Here is a 23,577-nt window from a genome sequence, read left to right on the forward strand (position 1 = left end):
ATTAATTCATACTCTCCGAAATGTCCCTTTGGTCTGATGATTCTGCCTGTACGCATCTTGTGACGGTGAAGAAAGGATATCTCATAATCACGTCAGGGATGGGGAAAAAAACGGGAGCTCTGAACATCATTTTGTTATGCATTCTTGCTTAACAATCACGATTGAATTAAACGAAGGAGCATGCCTCAAGTCATGCCACAATTGTAAAGACGGCCATTTTTTGAAAGACTTTCCGACTTCCTGCTTTGTGTTGCTATGGCGGTATATGGAAAGGCAAAACTTAAAACTTCTGATACAGATCAAGTATAAGAATGAGCTGAAACAGTAGCCAATTGTATGGACTATCTATATGCTGCACAGGCTGTTCAAACAGAAATTTTACAGATCGAAATTCAGGGTGCTTTCAGCACTTAATGTTGGAATTTTCGACTCCTCAGCCAAGTTCACAGCTGCAGATATCTGACAACATAATCAGAGGGAAAAGAAAAGCAATCAGGTGCTGACACATTAGACACGTTTAATTACACTTAGGAACAATACAGTAAAAGCAATAAAGATATTGTGTTAGAAGGGAAATCCAAATTGTCAGGCTAGCACGCGAAATGCAAATTCAGGACTTCAAATGCAAAATCAAGAGAGTCCTTGAGTCAATTGATATCTCCAAAACATAAAATGGGAACTAAAATTGATGACTTGGGAGAAAGAAACCAATCTTATACACTTATCGTTGTCACAAATTTGATCATAGAATATGCTTAAGCAAAAGAAACACAAAATGCAGCTTTGACGAAAAGCCATATCAGGAGTTTTACTTGCATCGTTATATCTTAAGCAGCCTCACAAAGAAACCTGCTCAGATTGAAAATGATCTTCAGTAACAGTAATAATCTGGCCCAGATTTTCTAACTTTAACGTCGAGAAAATCTGAAATGGTCCCGTCTTCAAATCATCTTAACATTCTTATCTGAAATGGTCCCGTCTACTTAATCAGCTAAGGCTGAAACCGGAAAGACTTTTAGAAGTATTCTGAACCCCAAAAAAAAAAAAAGGAACCTGTTGACCTTTCAAAGATTTACAAGCATTATCATACAAAGGCCCAAATATTTCGTGAAAGCTTGCAGAAAAAAAGAATATCTGGAACAATTCAATGATCAAAGCACATATACACAGCTGATGAGGGTACGAGACTGAGAATATGAATTTGAGCGAGTCCCAGTTCAGGCAATATGTGAAAATCTATTCCCGAAATAGTCAGTGTCAAATTGGAAAATGAGCTGATACACTTACTCTTAGTCAGAGAGAGCCAAAGATTGCCAGCTAAGTTGTATGCTATCCTAGCAAGCTTCTATTTGAAATTGATTCCACGCATGGCTTGGTAGTTTATAGGTGACCCAAACCCAAGTTCTTTCCTTCTTCTAAAACTAAAAAGGTGGAGCTCAACTAATCTCTAACCAAAATGCCGTGTTGGCATCACCAATTCAATTGCTTCTCCAGTTGTACATTAAGCCAGCAAAGGCATTCAAATACAAATTTCAAGTTGGAAATATACTAGTTGTAATACGATTAATTGAATATAAACACTAGATACAAAAGGGTCTACCATACTATACAGTTTAATACCTGATCCAACGATAATGTATTAGGGTTATTATCTACCACTAACTTCATTTGCATGATTTCTAAGTAAAGGCAAACACATGACAGAAAAGCAGTTTAGACAGCACATACCGAAGTAGCATCAGTCAAACATAGTTGGCATAAATTTTTCAAATTGACGAAGTACCTGGACTTGGCAACACTGCTAATCAATATACATGGTGACAAAACAAAACCCGAAAAACACAACTCTCCTCGTCTATAAAGCCAAATACAATTTTCACCATGAAAGAATAACATAACACCAGTTCCTTAACCACAAGTTTACTCATTTCCCATCATTACAGCGACGGAAAACTTGAAAACAAAGAACCTGACTAGAAAAATTGAAACTAACACATAAAAGCATGCCAACGACAATTAAACAAGGACAGAAATTTATGCAAATAGAAGTAACATACCTTAAAACTCCCGTTTAAGCTAGAAGTCCTGGTCCAGTCCAATCCCAACACCTTAGTGGAGCTCCGATAGGAAGCTCTAACCACATCATTCCCGTAAATCCTACGGGAAACAGCAAAATCCCACGCATTCTTCCCGAAATCATAGCTGGGCTCCACAGTAGTCAAGCCGTCATGAGTATAACTGTACTTCAACATGCAATCATTATCCGAATGAAAACCATAACAAGCAGAAACCTTGTTAGCCGAGTCTATCAGAAAAGTCCCATCCAATGCCGTCCGATTCTCCCCCTTCCAGTGCGTGTACGTCAAGTTCAACGGCCTCTCCATTACCCTCACCGTATTCATAAATTGAAACCTCACGTCCTTAAACATTATACATACACAATCAAAAAGAGAATTCTTTCGTCATTAAAACAAAGGGAAAAAAAAGGAAAAAAAAAGAGCGGAAATTAGAAATCAGTAGTTAGGCTATTGTTAGAGACGTACTTTATTAGGGAAGTTGTAGTCGATGGTGAAGGATGCAGGCTTCTCAACGGAGAGAGTGAGGCCGTTCAAGGAAGGTCCATTGACGAAGCAGGCGTCGGTGATGGAAGCTTTGAGTTTCACGTCGCCGCCGTCGAGGGTGACAGTGCCGACGGCGCCAGTGACGTCGCTACCGTAGTGTCCATTGAGCGCGGCTTTTATCATTTTCCTTTTTTTTTTTCTTTTCCTAATTTTTCTGGGCGGAAATATTTACGGAGGAATTGAGGCGGGCGAGTGGATTTTGCGGGGATCCATTTATGGTTGTTGGGGTTTTTTAGGGGCGGTGGTGGAGGGAACGAGGGAAAGGTTTTTAATATTTAAAAAAAAAAAAAAATTTACACCACAGACTAGAGGCGGATATGGATTCGGTGAGTCCGGCTGTCTTTTGACTTTTGTTTTGTTGTTTTTAGTTGATATGCAATCCCTTTCATCGTCCAATTGAGCTGTGTGGACGTATTGGGCCTTTTGCCTAATTGTTTTATTGGATCGTAAGATCCTCCAGAGTGGGCTTAAAAGGATAGCTGGACAGTAAGGCTTTATAGTAGTGTCAGCTCCGCAACTCAACACTTATATTTTGCTTGCGGATTGGGATCCAACGTAGCTAGATTGAGGTGGGGAAAGGGAAAAAAAGGAAAATAGAAAGGCGAAAGAAGATTGAGGATACGAGGACTCGACAAATTAGAACTAAGACGAAGAACTATATATGGTTAGGTCCATTGGAGATAACTTCAATCTGTCGTGTGACGCTAAAATTTACACCACATCATAATAATATATCATTTGTCCATTAAATACAGTAGAACTTCTCTTCTCATATTGTATTTGGCATCAAGAAAACCAAAATGCTTAATTGACAGCACTTATTTTGACTGTTGCCCAAACGAGAACAAAGAAAGACGAAAAAACATAATGTTTGTTTGTCCTAGTAGTAGAAGCTCATAGTAATCACACAGTTCAACATTTTGTCTGGTTTGGGGTACTGATGTTTCTCTTCCTTTTTTTTTTTTTTTCTTTCTTGAAGGAACTGATGTTTCTCTTCTTGGTTCACGACCCAAAGCAAAAAGGAATGGTCACTGGGGGGATCCTCAATCCTCATCCAAAAGTGTTGAATCCCTAATTATTCTTGCCAGGATCGATGCATGACAAAACAATACTGATCCAACGGCCAATTGCGACGAACCCCTCGAGATTGCGGAGACGACGAGCGCTCAATGTGTCTGCTAGCCAGCTGACTCACTACTAGTATAACAATCAAAGCAATCTAGAGGGAGCTAAAACCGGACTCCCCAGAACCCAGATTGTGAATCCGATAGATAAAAGATCTGGAGCTTGTAAATATGCATACGCTACCCGAAAAGAAAGCAAAACATATGAACAGAAAGCTGTAAATTTTTTTGTTTCTGTAGAAAGCTGAGCTCCGTTTTCAGTCAGTTTCCTAAGAAGAGAAAAAGAATCTCTGATACCTTGCGAGTGTGACACTCACTAAATTTTACCAGTTGGAGCAAAATGGATTCTTGCAAAAACCTGCAGATAGAAAATATTTACGGTGGTCCAGTGACGGGTACAGTTTTACACCTTAAAAAGGGTAAAAGGTAATAATCCTCTTGAGTGGCCTATACGGAATCAGCACGCCAATGAGACACAATTGTCAAGTGCTAGTAGTGTCTATCCCTCGACTTTTACTGTTAGGTTCAGTCCCACAATGACCACTTGCAGAATTTTTTTTCACCTGAGACTGATACTGATGTAATCCAACAAAGCGTTTGACATGTTTTGCGAAGATGATGAAACTCGGGAAAGCAAGAAGTTCGCCGGTTATGAAAATGCTTTCACGGGCTTCCCTTTCTTGTTTTTGGGATGATAAGGTGATTTTTACAGGACATTCGACGGGATAAGTTTAGGTACTGGCCTCTTAGGTTACGTCTTTTGGACGGTATGGGATAAACTGAGAGTTGTTCAGTTTCCACCAGGATTTTTTGTGTATTTGGCTGCTAAACCATCCCTCCCGTTCATATTTAGGCACCTTGGCTTTATCCCCTCCTTTTGTTGTACTTCCGATTGCTTGTATATATGGAGAATTGGAGTTATATATATTCATATGTATTGGAAACAGAGGTAACTAGTTGTAATTTGGTCAATATAATGCAACAAGGATAATTTATCATCTGCAATGTTTTGTTTGACTGCAGGAAAGAATGAAAGCCAAAAAAAAAAAAGCGTTCTTTTTGCTCTTTCAAACGAAGCCTTGTGCTTGCTTCTATGTATGTTCTTCTTCATTCAAGGGCCTGCATTTTAGCATTAGCATCTACTTTTAAAGAATAATTAAACTACGTTCCAAAAGTCCAATTGAGGCACGTTATACATTTAGGAAACGTTGAGAACCTGATCATATAAAACAAGTCGAGATCCAACTCTCCCGTTTGAATGTTTGGTTTGCTAAAAGTACCTTGATAGTTATTCTTTTTAGAGTGTTTGCACTGAGGGATGACTTTTACAGGAAAGCCTTCAGATACTTTGAGAAAAGAACATATGCTTGCTTATTCCTCAGAGCTAAATCTTCTTTGAATATTCACTATTCATATACTATCATGCTCTATATTCATTTCCCGAGAAAGAATCTGTTATTTTTATCAATTGAATTGATGTGTATAAATAGGGATTCGCACATTAATTATTATACCTTGTTGAGTATATACTAAATCATATAAAAACAGAACAATAGTCATACAATAGTTATAGTTGGCGTACATGTTTTCAACCGCATTGGGACAGAATCAGAAATTAATGCCAAGACGAGAAAAAATATTTGACATGATCTTTGTCTTCCATGTTCCTTGACCAACAAGATGTGACCCGTCGGAGGAACCATTGGTGACACAAAATCTTACTGTCAAAAAAAAAAAAAAAAGAAGGAAAAAGAGCAGTGAATTGAGGGTACAAGGACAAATGGACAAACAAGGCAAAATCCGTAGAATAAGGGCCAGATGAAGTTGTCACGTAGACCATGGTCAGATACTGTTCTTAAGTCGGTATTAATTTGTCTAAAAGCATATGCGCTTTGAAATATTGCACTGCCAAACAGGGACCCTATCTACTGGTGCGTACGTTTTATTTGTGGACACCAATGAAGTAAAAGAATAATTGTTAATTGGTATCAACCTCAAACCAAAGCGATTCGAAAAGCTTTACTGTGGGATGAGGAGAAAACAAAAGCCAACTGGGGCCTAGTTGCATTCTTGACGAAAGCCATGGGTAAACTAAAGAGAAGGTAAATGTTACTGCTAATTGAGGATGAGTAGAACTCACCAGCAGTGATAATTCTAAGAAGCTTGCAGCCTGGCGAAGTACTGCTATCATTTCTTTGCACATGGAAATGATTAATGATGGTCCGCTTCTATCTTTACTCCTTTCTTTTTAATTCTTTTGTTTTCTTTAATACTTTTGGAATCCAACTTTGGTCTCTCCCACACCTATAATCATCTATGACCAAGACTTGCTCTGCTTCCTTTCTTATACTCCTAACCACTTTTTAGTGATGGTAGTATGAATGTTACTTATGCTCTGTCTTCTAGTGATGGTAGTATAAATGTTAATTTTGGACAATGCTTCGTTTGGATTAGTTGTTTTTGAAATATTTTACTGTAACAGTAGTGTATATGAAAAACTTTTACTATTAATATTATTTGATATATTGTATGAATGAGATGTTTTTTTAGTTGTTTTTGTTTATATATTACTGTAGTATTATATTTGAAAAACTTGTTTTTGAAAAATAGATCAATCCAAACAGAGGATTATTTCAAATATTATTTTATTTGCATCACAAATATATTTTCTAATCAACTTTTTATTTCATCAATTATTTTTTTTATCTCACACACACCACATTACAAAAAGTATTAAAATAATTATTTTAAATTATGTTTTAATTAATCTTCTGTCCAAACAGTCCCATTGTTGTTTTTGTGGATAAATACACCAACTGTGTTTAGATTGTAAAATTATTCCAAGTTATTTTTGTTTGTATCAAAAACACAATTTTCAATCGCAAACACATACATAACTTCCTGCAAAGTACTAGAGTAATTATTACATATATTATTTTAAATAATTTGCTATTCAAACGTACTAATTGGGGGAATGAATGGGATTGAATGGTATTGAAGGAAGGAGTGTAAGTGAAAAATCCGTGTTCGAAATATCCCGCTTACACTTAAAAAAAGAAAAAGATGGATTAACCGCACCCAATTATGTCCAACCCCAACTCCCAACCATATATATTTGTCCCAGTTTCAATAATCAACAGGCACTCCAATCATTTTAGTGTCTCAAAGTACTTCGAGGAAACCTCGAGCGTTCAGCGCTCCATGCTTGACTGCCATAAATCTAGCTAAGAGACTGTCATGTTCATATTCCTTTCCGTTGTTCAACAATGATTACTACTACTCAATTTCATCCCAAAATTAAGCTAAAAAAGTGGCTATGCACTGCATTTCTTCGTCATAAAGTAGTCCCTCGCATGAGATACTCAATACCAACACCAATGAAGCACGCTTTTTGTTCATGCATCAAAAGGCGAAGATGGAGTTTGACTTCCTGCTATCATTCGTCATTCAGTAGTCGAATTTTTCCTCCAGGAAAAAAAAAAGGCTATATTTTGCAATTGTTTCCCTAGATTTGACTGGGCATTCATGGCTTGCACATTAAAATGTACCCTACAGAAACTGTTTTTGGGGTTTTCTCACGGTCTATGCGTCCTGCAATCCGCAATATATAATGTTGTGCTGTATTTGTCCGTAATTGACTTTTCTTCCTGGTTGGTGCATGCAATAAGCATGAAAAGAAGAACAAACAGGCCCTAATCAAGCACACCTGAACTTGGTTAAATTCTGGCTAGCTGCGAAGCAGAAATGGAACTTGGACTAGATTAATGAGAACTAAGGTTAAATAGAAATTATACATACTAATACCTGGGAATAGAAGGTAATTTAGCAGCGTAAGCTGGCATCAAACAAGTAGCTACTAGCTAGTGATACTATTTAAACCTCGGTTCAAAGGGTGATATAGCTACGCCAACTAACCAGCTCAAACTCGAAGGTTGTTTGTATTTCTTGAATTAACACCACCACCACGACGATGACGATTGGAACTCCGCTGATCATCACTAGCACAAAACATCGCCTCCCAAATCTCAGCAAACACCTCAATGATCAGCCCATGATAATGCCTCGAATTCAACGACAAAAAACACTGCAGCAGCTGCTCCAAATCTCTCTCCTCAAACATCTGCTTCTCCAATATCATCTCCATCATTGACCTCTTAAAATCCTCGTAAGGGTCCTCACTCTTCTTCACGATTGCAAAGCTCTCCTTCACCTTCCCATCCACGCTACATGGTATCAGCTTTTTGAACACCGACAACCTCGCCGGTGACTCGTTCTCCGCCGCTGACGACACCGAAGACGGCCTGTAAATGGTCGTCGACCTCGATACTCCGCGTTTCGTCGAGTGCTTTTTGTTCTTTTTCTTGCTAGTCCGCTTGTGACGCCTTGTAATGGGCAAAGGGGTCTCGCGAATGGTTTCGAGATTTGGGTTGAATTCCGAGGAGGAATCATCGGTAGAGAAACTTCTCCAAGAAGATATCAGGGTTTCAGTCTCTATCATGCTCTCTTCTTCTTCTTCTTCTTCGTCTAATATTACTTCACCACCTTCGCTGCTGAAAAGCCCACTTTCAGCTGAGGAGGTGCTCGCTCGGAGTCTAGCTGGAGGAGCTCTTTTCTTCTTCCCTCGTCGTTTCTTTTTAGATGGCGGAGGTGGCGGTGGTAAGGCTAATATTTTCTTGTCTTGGTCGGAGTCGCCGGAAGCGCAGGAGTTGTATATCTTTCGACGAGGGGTCTGATGTTTGTCGTCGTAGATCTTAGCTACAACGTGCCATTTCTCTTCTTGCTCCCAGCTGAATTCTTGTTGCGACGATGATCTGGTGCGGCCGTCGTCGGAGTGTTTAATTGCAGCGGGCTTCATTGAGGCGAAGCCACAGCCGATGGATGAGAAAGCGGAGGACACGTGGCGTGTGACGGACGATGAGCCGGAGCTCTTAGGAGGGTTTGTGTAATGATCAATGGTGAGGAAGTTGGGGTTGACTGGGGAAAGTCGGAAGAATGTAGGGACAGGATCATGTGGGAGAGTGGAGGCGTCTTTAGAGCGACAAGAGTGGAAGGTTGTGGTGACGAGTTTGGAGACACGAAGCTTAAAGCTCTTGCTGGCCATGGATGGAAATTGGGTTGGGGTTGGGAGGGGTGGGGGATGGTGGAGATTAGTCGTCTGGGAACCGTGAGTAGAGAAATGCCTGCGAAAGTGTCAAAATGTGAACTGTTTGAAGATGAAGATGGTGTTTATATAGGGAGTATGGAGCGTGTTTTAGTTGCAAATATATAAAAAATTTAAAAATAAATAAATAAACATAGAAGTTACAGGGATTTGCTGAGAACATGATTGCATGATTGAGAAACAAACCATTGTTTTAAAATGCTTTTTTTTTTTTTTTTTTGCTGAGAACATGAATTTATTGGTTTGATTTTTTTTTTATTATTATTATGCTTACTATACGCCAGTGCACCCTGGATCAATAAAGAATTTTATTTTTGGCAGAGAATAATACCAGCAGCATACGTTTTTGTTGGATTACTAAAAGCAAAATAATCCATCACCTTCGCTATACAATATACATCGCGCCTATTTCAGTATTCACTGGTCTCTCCGCTGAGCGGAGGCGAAATCAGCTTCGTTGTTTGTCAAATAGATTCTTCCTTTTGTTGGTAAGTGACTAATAAGTGAGCAATCTGCCACTGCATGCACGCTTGACTAGCCTATTAATGTGATTTCATGTAAATCATAAAATACGGCCACGAAATTGTTCGCATTCTATTTAGATATGTGAAAAAAAGTCCATAGTACTTATGGGGTCTAATAGAAACTTTTTCAATAAAAAAAAATGGCCTTTTTTTGGTGAAAATAGATTGTGCTAATTTGAATTCAAAATTTATATCATTATGAATGGTCTTAAATATTTTGACATTTTTGGTTCACTTTGATGGCATTTATTTTTTCTTCTTAATTGGTAGAGAGGATGTTTTTATCTATTTTTATCATATAAGAGGAGATGAAAGATTTGTTTTAATTGTGTTAAGAAAATACTTTTACCTTTTTGGCACGCTACACTTCAAAGTTGGACTTGTTTTTGAAATTGAAGAACAATAAATAGAAAAATAATTTTCTCAACAAAAAGAGTTATAGCACGAGTTATCATTGCATACCTAAATCATGTGAAAATATAATAGAAATATTTTAGCAAGAAAATGATTGGATTGACATAAAAAAAAAATAGAAAGAAAAAGTTCAAGAAGAAACACGAGAAAACATTTGGGAAAATATTGCACTTGTGAATGGAAAAAGAAAAATAATAGAAAAATGTCTTATTAGAAAAGGAAATATTTCCTTAGAGCTCATAGTTTTTTTTTTTTTATATAGTTTTTTAGTCAAGTTATTTTCTTGCTAATCCTGTGTTATAGCTTGTTACTAAGAAATTTCTTTGTCCTTATATTCTGCTTTAGTTTCAAAATAATTCTCCAAAAAAGCGTGCCAAAGGTCACTAACTTCTGATCTAAAATTTTATTTGCTTTTAACTTATCATACTTTTTTTTTCTATAGAGTGACAAAAATACCCTTGCACTTGACCAATAAAATACACACAATGATCCTATTAAATACTTTTAAGAGTATAATGGATCATTGGACATAAAAAATAGTATAATGAATTAAACAAAATTTTAAAAAGGTTTGGTGACTAACGATGCACTTTGTATCCTTAAATATACATTTTTCTTTTAAGGATCCTTAAATATACATTTGGAGACAAATATTGAATATACATGCACTCGGAGAGGCAGCCGAAAGAAATAAAAAAAAACACTTGCTGTCTCCAAGGAGAAAATGGATCGACACAAGCCCAATTCTACAGCCGATTGGCGACTTTCCTTGCAAGAATATCTGTCATATCCCAAAGACAGGTGAAATCTGAAGGGGACAAGGTAATTCTCAAGAAGCTGGTTGGAGATTACATGTGGAAGTCGAATGTTGCTGCCTTCTGGCCTAAAAGAAATTATTCTTTTGAAGCATAATTGTGGGGAAAAGTCAATAAAGAGGCGACAAAACACCCAAGAGGAGGCGCGTGTGCTCGTACGGCAGTGAGTAGCAAATAGCAATCGACCACAAGACTCTGTAAAAGGATAACAACACATTATATTCAACTTTATAACAGCGTCCTAATTCACCTGATTTCATTTACCCCAATGTTCAAATTTTGAATTCCTAGACTTCATTGCATCACGCAAAGGTGTGAGGTTGGACTGACTGCTTGACAATTAAAAATGCAGAACACCAGTTTCCTCTGTAATTGATCCCAACCCAACTGATGCAGCTTAGGTCTGAACCATCAACTTTGAAAACTCCTCCGGACATTAGGATAGCTGCATCGGTGGAAGACATTTATTACTTGAGTTTGTTGTTTCAAACGTGCTCCTTTTATTCCTTTTATTAAGTAAGTGGAGATAAGAATCATATATATGTTCCAAGATTAATTCTTATGCATTAGACATAATACAAGATGAAGAACTACTAATTAGTTCCTCAGTGCTACGTGCACTAATTGTATAGCCAAATCGAGTTTTTGCTCGCATTTGTATAGTTTTTTTATCTCAATATAATCAAATTACAGTTTGCTCGCCCCTTTTCTTCTTCTTTTTCTAAGGCATCAAGTCTTTCTTAAAAAAAAAAAAAAAAAATTGGCCGACGACTTAAAAGTAAACAAAAACGGATTTCCTGTTCTTCACTTCTTCTGATGTTGCTGTCTTTCTTCTAATACCTCCTAAGCAACAGCTGCTTCGTGGCAGTCGGCAGATGAACTGAAAATTTACGGGCAGATTAATTCTTTACACACAAGGACTTGTTGGTAATCCAAATTAATATACCATTCTATTGTAAGTTTTGTAAAGTTTGCTTTATATTATTGAAAATTTCCTTGATTCAACAGAATACTATGTCGAATGATAGTATAATACTCAACATTTTGCTACTCAATATGGTAGACATGTTCAGAACTTGACGTAAGTGCAAGAATGCAATGGGTGGTTTTTTTTTTTTTTTTTTTAAAAACGTGTGAGGGAAAAAAATTGCAGCTGTCCAACATACTGTCAAAGATGAGGATGATATGCTGGAGAAATAATTAAACCTATGATTGTTTATTTGCTTTTCCATTTTTTTTTTGTCTCCCCCTTTCAGAGAGACTAATAAAGCAGAGTTGGATGGTGAAAAGCTAAAAAAGCAACCTTTTGTTTCTACCATCTATTAATCATCGTCATCTTATCAAATGCAGCTCCCCGTCCCCGGCGCCGCTGCGACTGTTTTGTTCTTGGAATGATTTTTTTTTGTTATTATTAACGTACCCGAAATTAATCTCACGCTTATCAGGGGAAAACAGAAACAAAATGATTATATCGGGATGCATGGCCTTGCATATAAAGCAATTTCCAACTATTGAAAATGATTTTTACCTGCTCGGAGAAGACTGAAATTTTTGGTATCTGGCTAAGGTAATACTAAAATTATGAATCGGACGCGAGGAAAGCAGCTAGACTTTTGTGGACGGAGAATGTAGATGTAGAGCTTTTTCCTGTGGAGACCCACAGAAAACGGAAGCCATTTGTAGAAGCAATCTCAAAAGGTTGGGGTTGGGATCCTAGGGAACAAAATCATCCATGCACAAAATTATCCTTCCCTTTTCTATCTTCTTTTTATTTCGGATAAATAAATGAGTAAACGTTATGAAGTTGGCTTTTGGAGGTAGGAAATTCATTTCTCGCCTGTTGTGATCGTACATGATTTAACACCTAATCTTTTGGACAATATATTGAGACATTTGAAAATAAAAAGTATAACACTTTCAATGGAATCAAAAAAGTACTAGTTAAGAACATTTAAAGAAATCACTAGAAACCTGCTGGTTAGGGAGTCATCTTCGCTGAGATTCAGGATTCGAATCGAGAGTCCTCTCCATTGAGATTCAGGATTCAAATCTTGTGTCTCACAGTTAGAATTTGAAAAAAGTAAGAGAAGAAAAAAAAACTAAAAATCAAAGAAGTAAAAATCTAAACCTGACAGCCGGACAGCAGAACCAAAAAGGCTAGATAGTTGAACTAAAGACGATTCAATTGGCTAACTTGCCTGACAACTGAGTTGGGTTTTGAGTAAGTTAATACGCACGTTTAGTCGCATAATGTACTTATCCTTGCAAGGGTAAACTTGGGGCTGTAATCAGCAATCGGCACCGCAGTAAAACTTTGGGCCCAAGTTTCAGGTCCAGAAAGTCGGCAAGAGGCCTATTTGTTGATCTTCTATGTCATTAATGCCCCAGTTGACCGCTCAAGGACTTGCCGTCCACGACATTGTGGGTTTTTGGCGATCCAGTTGGAATCCAGAAATTGTTGTCTTGTTCTTGAGACGCAGAGTTGAAGATGCGTGGAAGGAAACTGGCTTTTCTATTAGAGAATGGCAACACAAAAAGTTGATTCTCCTTGAAGGGGCAACCGAAGAAAATCCCAAGAACTTAATACAACAACTACTTAGGACATGGATAGTATTGATCATTAAAGCAGTTGAAGATTACGGTTATTGTAAAATGTTGACAAGATTTATATTTCGTTTGTGCCCAATAAAATTAATTTATGGTATATTTATCAGAAAATAGAAATTCCACCGTTACCAGGTTAACAAATTTAGATCAATACTCAAGGAGGTCATAACCTCGGAATCCAACACCGTTCCATTCTTAAGATTTTAACCTTATTTGCTTTGCCATTTTAATGATCAAGACCACGTGTGTGATGAGCTGAAGCCTTGAGGAATATCTCAAACCACATTTACAGTCCAAGTCGATTGTTTGTTTTTTTTAAAAAAAAAAATTCAGACGCGGCTGGCCATGCAATAACCATACCCGGCGGCTTCATTGCCACCGGAACTTTCAAAGTGTGAAAGCCAGCCGTTAATCCAATTGCACCAAGAAAGCCAGCCGTTAAAATGATATGATGATATTTTTTTATTAAACAGGTAGTCTCAATTCTAGATACTGGCAAGTAGCCGGAATTGAAGCAGCACTGTATGGTTTAGACTTAGACTCCTCTCGTCTTTTAGTTGTGAGTGAAAGTCTCTGGATCCCATTGGACTTTGAAGGGGAAAAAACGACGTGACACGAGTCAACTATGGCGTGGTGTCGGTAGCACCCAAGTTTTGTCGATGTATTTAATCATGGACTCTGGAGCAAGCAAACATATTATTGGTGGAAGAGAAATCAAACTATTTGATATTCGAATCTAGTTTAATTTGATAAGAGTTTATTCGAATTTGGTTTATCAACTTATTAAGTTGGATTTGACCAGTATTTTATGTTCGATAACTTTCGAATTCGATAAAAAAAATTTTCAAATTCGATTCGACAAATAAATGAGTTAAATTTAAACAAAATTTCAAATCCATTAAAATAACTAAATAAGTTTGAACACAAAAATATATGATTTGATTAGACTTGTTTATATCCTAAGCGTAGACTTAGAGGATTGAAAAGGGGAGAAATGAATCAAGCAACCGTCCTATCCTCTCCTCTCCTCTCCTCAACCAATTGGCCCATGACCATATATGCAAATCGGTTGATACAATTGAATGGATGATAAGTAAGGAATGAAAGAATTATCCGTTTATAACTTAAATTTCTTAGATAATAAAAATTAGTAAAATTTATGACATCCTCTTATTATTACTGCAAGCAGCCGCACGACTCTATTGGGTTTGAGGTGGGATAGGATAAGTTAAACCTAGGGATGATAATGGGGACGGGCACCCGCCCGGCGGGGGGCTAATGGGGAGGGGGTTGGGGCGGGGGCAGGGGGCAGGGGGAATTTTTTTCCCCCCGCTTAGAAACCGGGGGGAGGGGGGGCGGGGGAGTGTACCCCCGCCTCATCCCCCGTCCCGCCACCCGCTTTAAAAAAATAAATATATAAAATATATATGTATATAATTATATATATATATATAATATATAATTTAATTAGTTACAAACGTATGATAATGATATTATTAGTTATATGTATTATATAATGTCTATTAGTATATATAATATAATTGATATTATTAACTATACTAATAATTATATATGTGTACTAATACGAATTATTAATTGGTTATACTAAATTTACTAATACATTTATACTAAATCCCTAATTACACTTAATACAATAACATTTTTTTCTTAAAAAAAGTACAAGCACAATAATGAATTAGTGATTGTATTTGTGCCAAAAGTGAAAACTTGACTACTTTAGTTATATTTATTTCATCGTGTTGGATTGTATTCAAATAAATTTTATTTGATTGTTTTTATAAGTTTCAATTGTAAAATTACAATGAATAATAATTTGATGATGTGTTTATATTTTAGTACTTAATTATTTGCTAAAATTTAACCATAATAAAATTATATAACAAATTTTTATTGCCTCCACGAGGAAAGGGGGCGGGAGGAGCGAGGGACGGGGATGGGGCGGGGGTGGGGGGAGTTTGTAGGCAGTGGGACAGGGGATGGGGGAGGGGTCCCCCGCCCCAACCCCGTCCCGTTGCCATCCCTAGTTAAACCCAAGGGTCCATCTTACTACCTAGATCAACAACGTTTGGAGATCGTTGGCAGTTTCACTTTTAAATTTGGGAAGTATCATTTGACAATCGTGTGACAATATCTTCATACACTCGAAAACTACTAAAATCCAAATTTGTCTAGTACTGAAATTTGTGCATAACTGTTTAATATTTTTTTTTCAAATACCCCCTTTTGGATTGGCCATTTTTTCAAAAATAAGTTTTTCAAATACAATGTTACAGTAATATACAATAACTCAAAAAACATCTCATCCATACAATATATCAAATACTTCAAAAAATTTTTATAGTAAAATTTTTTTATATACACGGCTACATAAAATTTTTCAAAAACAGCTAATCCAATCAGAGCAATTTCTTAAAAGTCTATCTAGAAAAATGTTGGAAGTATTGCCAAACTATAAATATTTATTTATTTATAAATATTTATAAATGTATTATAAATGCATATAAATATTTAAACAATAAAAATTATAAATTATAAACAATATTAATTATACATTTATACATAATATTAATACATTTATACATTTATATTAATTATATTAATACATTTATACATAATCATCATATACATTTATAAATTATAATTTATACATTTATATAATATTCATTTATAATTTATAATTTATATTAATTATACATTTATATATTTATAAATATATGTATATTACGTATTATATATAATATAATACATTTATATATTTTTATATAAATATATAAATATATTTATTTCTAAATATTTATAAATGTATTATAAATGCATAAATGTATAAAAATTATAAATTATAAATTATAAAATATTCAAAAATATGTTTTAAAAATACCTCTAAAAATAATCCAAAAAACGTCTACAGTAACATTTCAAAAACTTCTACAAAAAAGTTTTTCACCTTACAAAAACTTCTACAAAATTTTTTCAAAAACTTCTACAGTGCTCTACAGTAAAGTTTTAGACAAACTCCCAAAATCCAAACAGGTACATTTCAAAATGCGAGGCAAACTCTGGGTGTTGCTATCAGTTTGATTACTTTCACTGGGCACTCCTGTTTTTGTTAGAATGCAAAGAGGCCAAAACTATCCATCCTTCGACGACACCCCCCGAAAAGAAGGAAAAAAAATTTCCCACTTACTATTAATTGATTGATTATTCATTGTTTCGTGTAGGTGTGACTTTCGAAAGAGAACACAAGGACAAATGGTGAGATTGAGACTTGAAACTACGAGTGATTTCTTTCTTTCACAATAAAAAACCAACAAATTCTTCTACCACTCAAGTGCCCCACTAACGGTTCAGCCAGTGACTACTATAAAAGTAGAAATGTGAATAACGACTTGAGAACACATCTTGTGATCCCAGTATTAGTGAGTATGCTTTTACCAGTAACAGTAGATGAAAAGAACCCCTCGCTTCTGTTCACTCATTGCCTTCGGCAGCAATAATGCATTGGCAAACACTGGAGTAGATTCGGTTTCTGCAGACTACAGTTGAAATTTTGTCACACAATCTTACCGATACAAGATATGAGAATGTGATAAAATTCGGGTCACATAATCTACAAGATCCGATCTATCCAAGTTTTTACCTAATACAAATATCCAAGTCTGAACCCAAAAAAAAATTAAAAAAAAAAGGCAAAAGAACAAAGGAGCCACTCCAAAAGACATATACATACATACATACATACATAGATGTATATGTGTGTATATATATATATAGAAACATCTACGGTCTATTAAAAGTAAAATTTAGAGACAACGACATAATTGCGCGCCACCTTTGGTGTAACTTCAATTTTGAAGCGAAAATCTTTGAATGACTTAAATGAGAAAAATCAAATTAGGCCTTCGACACCTCTAAGGAGGCAATATCTAATTACTCAATTTAATATTTAAACTTAATGAGTTCAGATTTTAACATGTTCAAACACGTTTGATAAAAAAAATTAGAATATATGAATTAATTAAATGGCACTAAAATTTGTAAGCGAAATTTGCTCTGAAAAATAAGTGATAAGTTATGCACTTATCACTTAATGTAATATACACTCAAATATATCAGATTTAATATTTAGTAATTCAGTAACTTGACGAATTCAGACTTCAAATTTCAAACTTCAGTTTTCAAATTTTAATTTTATCAAACGAAGCCTTAATTAATCTTGATTCTTATTAAAGTACTAAAGTTTAGTCTCCAACGATAAAGCACAACTATGAATTTTTCAACCCAAAAAAGGAAATAATAAAGCACAAAAATCCACCCATAAAAATTTTCAACTAGTACTGATCAGTCACTAAAAATTCCAATTTCGGATAAATCAGTAAAATAATAATAGTTTTTTCGTGCGTACACTTAGCAAAACAAATGGATTACACGATCGATATATATGAAAGTAAGGATATAAAAGTGTATAAATATTCTTTAGTTTCATGCTGAAAGTTATTTAAAATAAAATTATACTGGCAACGACCTTGTGGTCTGCAGTGAATAATATCTTTAAGAGCGGATAATTATTGGCTAAACACTAATGTTTCTCTTATCTTCAACTTAAGTGTTTTGCTTAAGGGAGTTGTCAGGAATCACTGTCATCTTACATCCTCAACGAGATTCTGAAAATCTAAAATACAACGACTAAGCGGGATTGTTTGTTTAAAATAATAAATGCGATACCAAAAGAAAAAAGCTCTCCCAGTTTTTTGGAAACTTGTTTAATGATATTGTGATAATAACAATATTTTGATTTATATTAGATTTAGAATAGTTGTCGTGTACACTTTTGCACTAAATTCTAATGACATCATGATACAAGATATTGATCATAGATGCATATATTTAGTCTATAAATGGAAAATTCTCTTTCTATTTTTTGTTATATTTTTAACATGTGGCTATAGTTTTTCTTTTTGATTGAAAAAAAATTGTAGCCCATTGTTAAATAACATATTCTATTAATTTTTTTTAATTTGCCTTTGTTTATGATAGCACCCTTCCATATAAATTGATACAAAAGTGGCATTTTTCTTTTGATTTTTTCATCATTTATATTTTATATAAATATTTATTATTTCCTTCAATATATAAATGCCCGTATCAGAATACTGGTAGATATAGAAACCAAAGTAAATCTTGGAGATAAAGACAAAAATTCATTCTTGTAATTTAGATTATGATAATAATACATAACAAAAAATATACGTGGATCGAAAAACAACTTTTACGTCTCAAATGTTAGTCGCGTGTATCATTAAGGTGTTAGAATTTGAAATAATTCAAATTTTGAAATGATGAAAATATAGTCTTCAATCAAAATTTTGAAATCAACTCATTACATTTTAGGAATTGAAATGCATTTAAAAAAAATACACAAAACGGGATTTGAGAGTTTGGAGGTCTAAGAAGGCTTCTAACCAAAAACTCCTTCTATAATTTATATAGATATAGATGTTGTTTATCTTGTGGTGTGCTGCAGTGGTCTCCAGTGAATAATATCTTTGAGATTGGATAATTATTGTCTAAACACTTATGTTTCTATTATCTTCAACTTAAGTTTTTTGCTTAAGGCAAAGAAACTCCAGCAATTAACAATCCAATGGCAAAGAAAATGCTACTGTTCTGATCGGCAAGTCACATATTGATCTTGCCCATCGGCATCGGCCTTCACATGGTGACCATTGACCTCACTTCAGTGTGGTCGCGTTTCACTTCTCGGTGGCGGAGCGCTCGTTGACCTATCACGTCCATCTATGTATGTGAGTCCCGCCTAAACTTAATGCTGAAAAGGATGGCTCACTTGTGACTAATTTTACTCAATAAATATTTTCAATATTTTAAGTGGAACCTAGCTACCTTCATTCACAACAGATAAATAAACAAAATAATCCAGCAAAAACTGGGACATGCTTTGTCTGTTAGATGTTATTTGGTTTACTAGATATCCTATAGGTATTGTAAGATTTTTCGGTTGTTTTAAGGTCCTGGTAGTTTTTTTCTGTGGGGTTTGATATGTGAAGCAATCATTTCGAGTCTTGGATAATTTCAGTGTGGGATGCAGTCTTTGGAGCTTGAGACGTTAGAATCTTTTAATACCACGCCAAGTTTTTTGTTTAATTATGAGGTTAGTCGATAATAATATAGCAGCAGTATGATTTTCTGATTTAATATGGACAGGTACGGGGAGTTTTGGAGTCAAAGGCCAGAGCGTCAGACGCTGAGTTTAACGGCATTCAATTCGGCCCTTTTTCAATTAACATTTATCGGATTGCCATAATTATTATCATTTTTCTTTTTTGGAAGCAACTCTTCGTTCTTATCTTTATCCGTGAAATAATTGGTCAACGAAGAGAATCTCTTTCACGAATACAATAAAAAAAAAGACAACTCATTTGCGCAAATGAACAGGAGGGGAAAACAAAAACTGTTTTCCTTTCTCCTTCCTTTTCGGGTGTGAAAGAGCGGTGATCTGATCATTCCACGACCAAATTATTATATATATATGTATGTATATAACTATTTCCTAGTTCCTACCGATCCCCTTTCCCTACGATTTTGGATTGGATTACACTTTCCCAGAAGAAAAGAAAGACTTTGCTGCCTAAAAAACTGCAAATATATATATATAACCCCCCGTACCTTCTCTTATTGGTGGGTGGGAGGGTTATATTTATGCATGCTTCTATACGTTGTTGATCTGGGCTGTGATATAACAGCTCATGACCAGTAGCCTTATTTAATTACCATAAGAGCGGCTCGAGCTATATCTTAATTAGTTCCCTGTGTGTTGTATGTATATATAAAGTCCGTATCTTAGATTCTTATTGCGTAACGATCGAGGGACGTGAATGATTATCACACACATACGTAGCTAGTTGTTGCCTGGCGAGACGAAAAAACCCCACGAGTTCTTTTTATTATTGAAGAGCTGACAATCTCGTGCAATTAATTAGCTGAGGAATCAGGAGTCAGGATCAAGGATTCCATTATCACCACCCCTCAACATGGCTTTGTCGACGGAGAATGGGATCCCGGAAACCCGCTCAAAGCTTAATCCACATGCTTGCGCATGTGCAATAGTTGCATCTATGATATCCATCATTTTTGGCTATGGTTAGTTTTGTTTCATTTTGATTTCTCTTTTGTTCTTCCTTTCTTTTGCTTATTCTTCGTGTTTCATCTTGTTCTGGAATAACTAACTAGTTATTAGATTCAAACATTTTGTTTTGCTCAATCATGCAGCCTTATGATTGGGTGTCTGCGTGCTTGCGCGTCTTTTTCCTTTATTGTGGTGGTTTGTAAGTTTAAATTTATCCACAACGTACTGGGGGAAAAAAGGAATACGGTGCAAATATGGAAATGAACGAACAATGAAGTTTTAAGATTTTTTTTTTCTTTTTATGATAATATACATGTAATTCAAATAGTTTGTCCTTTAAGGATATATTTTTCATATTCCGTGATTTAATTTGTTAACCTGATCATCACCGAAAAGTAGCCCAAAGGAACATTACTCAGCAGTTGCAACAGGGGAATTAACTTTGTTTTGCAAATTTCAGACACCGGGGTGATGAGTGGAGCAATGATATTCATCAAAGAGGAATTCGATGTCAAGGAATCACAACTGGAAGTCGTTGCCGGAATCCTAAACATGTGTGCTTTGGTCGGCTCTCTCTGTGCCGGAAGAACGTCCGACATAATCGGCCGGCGTTACACGATCGTTATAGCATCCCTGATTTTCCTGCTGGGCTCAATCGTGATGGGGTACAGTCCAAGTTACGGCGTCCTACTAGCAGGAAGGTGCACGGCTGGTGTAGGCGTCGGCTTTGCGCTGATGATCGCACCTGTTTATTCTGCCGAGATATCGTCTCCATCCTACCGAGGATTTCTCTCTTCTCTGCCAGAAGTTGGCATTAGCGTTGGCATATTACTCGGTTATATCTCCAATATAAGTCTCTCCGGCTTGCCTCTACATCTTAACTGGAGACTAATGCTCGGGCTTGCAGCTGTCCCATCTCTTTGTTTGGCTATTGGCGTTCTCAAAATGCCCGAGTCTCCGAGATGGCTTGTGATGCAAGGCCGCGTAGGAGATGCCAAGAAGATTCTGTACAAAGTCTCCAATGATCCTGAAGAAGCCGAATATCGATTAAGCGACATAAAAAAGGCTGCCGGGATTGATGAAAATTGCAACGATGATATTGTTAAATTGCCACGCACAAAAGCCACCCACGGCGAAGGGGTATGGAGGGAACTACTACTCAGGCCAACCCCGGCGGTCCGTTGGATTCTGATTGCGGCGGTTGGAATTCATTTCTTCGAGCATGCTACTGGGATTGAAGCAGTCATATTGTACGGCCCGAGGATCTTCAAGAAAGCCGGAGTCAGAGCAAAGAAAAAGCTCTTACTCGCCACGGTTGGGGTGGGGCTTACAAAGCTGACATGCATCACAATTTCAACCTTCATGGTTGACAGAGTTGGGAGGAGAAAGCTCCTGTTGGCAAGCGTTGGCGGCATGATATTAGCATTAACAGGACTGGGAACCTGCTTGACTATAGTTGAACATTCTGGGGATCGTCAAATCGCATGGGCACTGGTTCTAAGTCTTGTGGCAACGTATTCTTATGTCATGTTTTTCAATCTCGGACTGGGACCGGTGACATGGGTTTATAGCTCTGAAATTTTCCCATTGAAGTTAAGGGCACAAGGGGCCGGAATTGGCGTAGCCGTGAACAGATTTATGAATGCCACGGTGAGCATGACGTTTTTATCACTTTCAGAAGCGCTTACGATTGGAGGGGCCTTTTATCTGTTTGCTGGAGTGTCAGTTGCAGCTTGGTTGTTCTTTTACTTCTTCTGTCCTGAGACCAGAGGAAAGGCCTTAGAAGATATTGAAGCCCTTTTCAGCCCCGGCCGAGGGAACTCACCTTCGCATGCCGCCGCAGAGAAGCCTGACAAAGAGGTGGAACTTGGCAGTGGAGCTGGACATACTTAATTATAACATGTACTGCTCCATTAATTATTAAACCGGGAGTTTATTGCCACTCCAATCCAAGCATCATAGGTTCTGTTTAACATTTTTGTGCATGTAAAAGGAAAAGAACTCCTAAACCCTGAAGAATATACTACTACTAGTACTGTAATCGTGTTTGGTGCTTTGCGGCACCAGCACCACTAATGTTGCTTTCCGAGATCCATAGAAAAGGATTGATTGCCTGTTTCAGACTTTAAATTAGCTGTTTGCCAACCCAGAAAGATCTTGTATGTTGTGAAGATACGGTTGATAAACACTAAAGTTGATGCTTGCATTCCGCTGCCGACAGGCTGACTTTTGAGTGGCAAGAACGACTGATCAAGAAAGGAGTATTTGCTTCTTGCGCCTAATTCTTCTGGTTAAAAGTACCGCCCGCTTCCTATCTTTTGAATCTTTCTTCGCAATCCTTTTGACTCCATTCAACATGTACGATTAATCTAAGACATATATGCTTCGTGTTTACATTGAGTAGATTGACCAAAAAAAAACTTTCTGCCTAAATCTGGAGATGATTGACCCAATTATTAAATTAATTGCTGTGCGCACACATTAGATTAGATATCTTCTTTTTTTTTTCTTTCGGCAGACAGAGATGACTCGTGGAACTGATTATCCAAAGCTATTTGTCAGTTCCAGCACCTACTTCCTGTCGTGTATATCCATTGTCAATATTGGCATAAGCAGCATGGATAAATAAACAGCAGTCGGAAAATTTTGTGTTGTTAATTGTCGCAAGTAAAATTGAATCAAGTGGGAAACGAAAACTTGGACTTTTGTTTGCTGATGGATGGATATCATATCCACCGCCCAGCTCTTGTAATTCAACCCACCAGACCTACCCTGTCGATTTACTACTCCTAACGATCCTTGATTTCTTTCTGAATCCAGAAAGTGATGGTGATTAATCAGCACGTAAAATGGACATGGGTTCAGCTTCAGAAGCAAAGTAATCTACTACTACTTGTTAAGAATCTGTACTGTATCTCCTACCTTACTCCAGACCCTTAGTTGCATGGAGGGGAATTTAAAGAATTGGGATTTTATTTTGCTACAATGAAATGCGTTTCTTGAAAATTGCATGCATTGGTTTGATAGGTACTTGGGGTTTTGTCTGCATGAATCGGCAAAAGTGAGATTAAACTTAGAATATAAAAAAGCTGCTTGAATCATTTCAAATTCTAAGAAATAGGTTGGGGTTTCGTGAAGAATTTAGGAAC

General features: G+C 36.5%; 3 protein-coding genes across 3 annotated transcripts; 1 reads left to right on the top strand and 2 right to left on the bottom strand.

The window, feature by feature from the left end:
* Positions 1 to 167: 167 nt before the first annotated feature.
* Positions 168 to 2,871, bottom strand: LOC113778217 (outer envelope pore protein 24, chloroplastic-like). Its single transcript, XM_027323539.1, has 3 exons — positions 2,544 to 2,871; positions 2,058 to 2,420; positions 168 to 459 (listed from the first exon to the last, which is right to left on the bottom strand). The coding sequence occupies exons 1-3, from the start codon at positions 2,742 to 2,744 to the stop codon at positions 379 to 381; spliced, it is 645 nt and encodes a 214-aa protein (XP_027179340.1). The 5' UTR covers positions 2,745 to 2,871; the 3' UTR covers positions 168 to 378.
* Positions 2,872 to 7,270: 4,399 nt separating this feature from the next.
* LOC113778562 (transcription repressor OFP7) lies at positions 7,271 to 8,853 on the bottom strand. The gene has a single exon (XM_027324003.1). The coding sequence runs from the start codon at positions 8,844 to 8,846 to the stop codon at positions 7,665 to 7,667; it is 1,182 nt and encodes a 393-aa protein (XP_027179804.1). The 5' UTR covers positions 8,847 to 8,853; the 3' UTR covers positions 7,271 to 7,664.
* Positions 8,854 to 13,038: 4,185 nt separating this feature from the next.
* On the top strand, positions 13,039 to 22,321 carry LOC113777949 (probable polyol transporter 6). Its single transcript, XM_027323187.1, has 4 exons — positions 13,039 to 13,300; positions 13,740 to 13,825; positions 20,283 to 20,442; positions 20,889 to 22,321. The coding sequence occupies exons 1-4, from the start codon at positions 13,039 to 13,041 to the stop codon at positions 22,319 to 22,321; spliced, it is 1,941 nt and encodes a 646-aa protein (XP_027178988.1).
* The last annotated feature ends 1,256 nt before the right edge of the window (positions 22,322 to 23,577 follow it).

This window comes from Coffea eugenioides, chromosome 7 (assembly GCF_003713205.1).
Source record: "Coffea eugenioides isolate CCC68of chromosome 7, Ceug_1.0, whole genome shotgun sequence".
In the NCBI taxonomy this organism is placed as follows: Eukaryota; Viridiplantae; Streptophyta; class Magnoliopsida; order Gentianales; family Rubiaceae; genus Coffea; species Coffea eugenioides.

What these genes read in the sequence shown, in the direction of transcription:
- LOC113778217 (XM_027323539.1), bottom strand. Translation starts at nt 2,744, where the DNA reads ATGATAAAAGCCGCGCTCAATGGACACTACGGTAGCGACGTCACTGGC. An exon ending in ACTACAACTTCCCTAATAAA is followed by an intron (nt 2,421 to 2,543) that starts GTACGTCTCTAA and finishes ATAATGTTTAAG; the next exon opens with GACGTGAGGTTTCAATTTAT. An exon ending in GCTTAAACGGGAGTTTTAAG is followed by an intron (nt 460 to 2,057) that starts GTATGTTACTTC and finishes TTATGTTGTCAG; the next exon opens with ATATCTGCAGCTGTGAACTT.
- LOC113778562 (XM_027324003.1), bottom strand. Translation starts at nt 8,846, where the DNA reads ATGGCCAGCAAGAGCTTTAAGCTTCGTGTCTCCAAACTCGTCACCACA.
- LOC113777949 (XM_027323187.1), top strand. Translation starts at nt 13,039, where the DNA reads ATGCCCCAGTTGACCGCTCAAGGACTTGCCGTCCACGACATTGTGGGT. An exon ending in ACTCCTCTCGTCTTTTAGTT is followed by an intron (nt 13,826 to 20,282) that starts GTGAGTGAAAGT and finishes GCAATTAATTAG; the next exon opens with CTGAGGAATCAGGAGTCAGG. An exon ending in ATCCATCATTTTTGGCTATG is followed by an intron (nt 20,443 to 20,888) that starts GTTAGTTTTGTT and finishes TGCAAATTTCAG; the next exon opens with ACACCGGGGTGATGAGTGGA.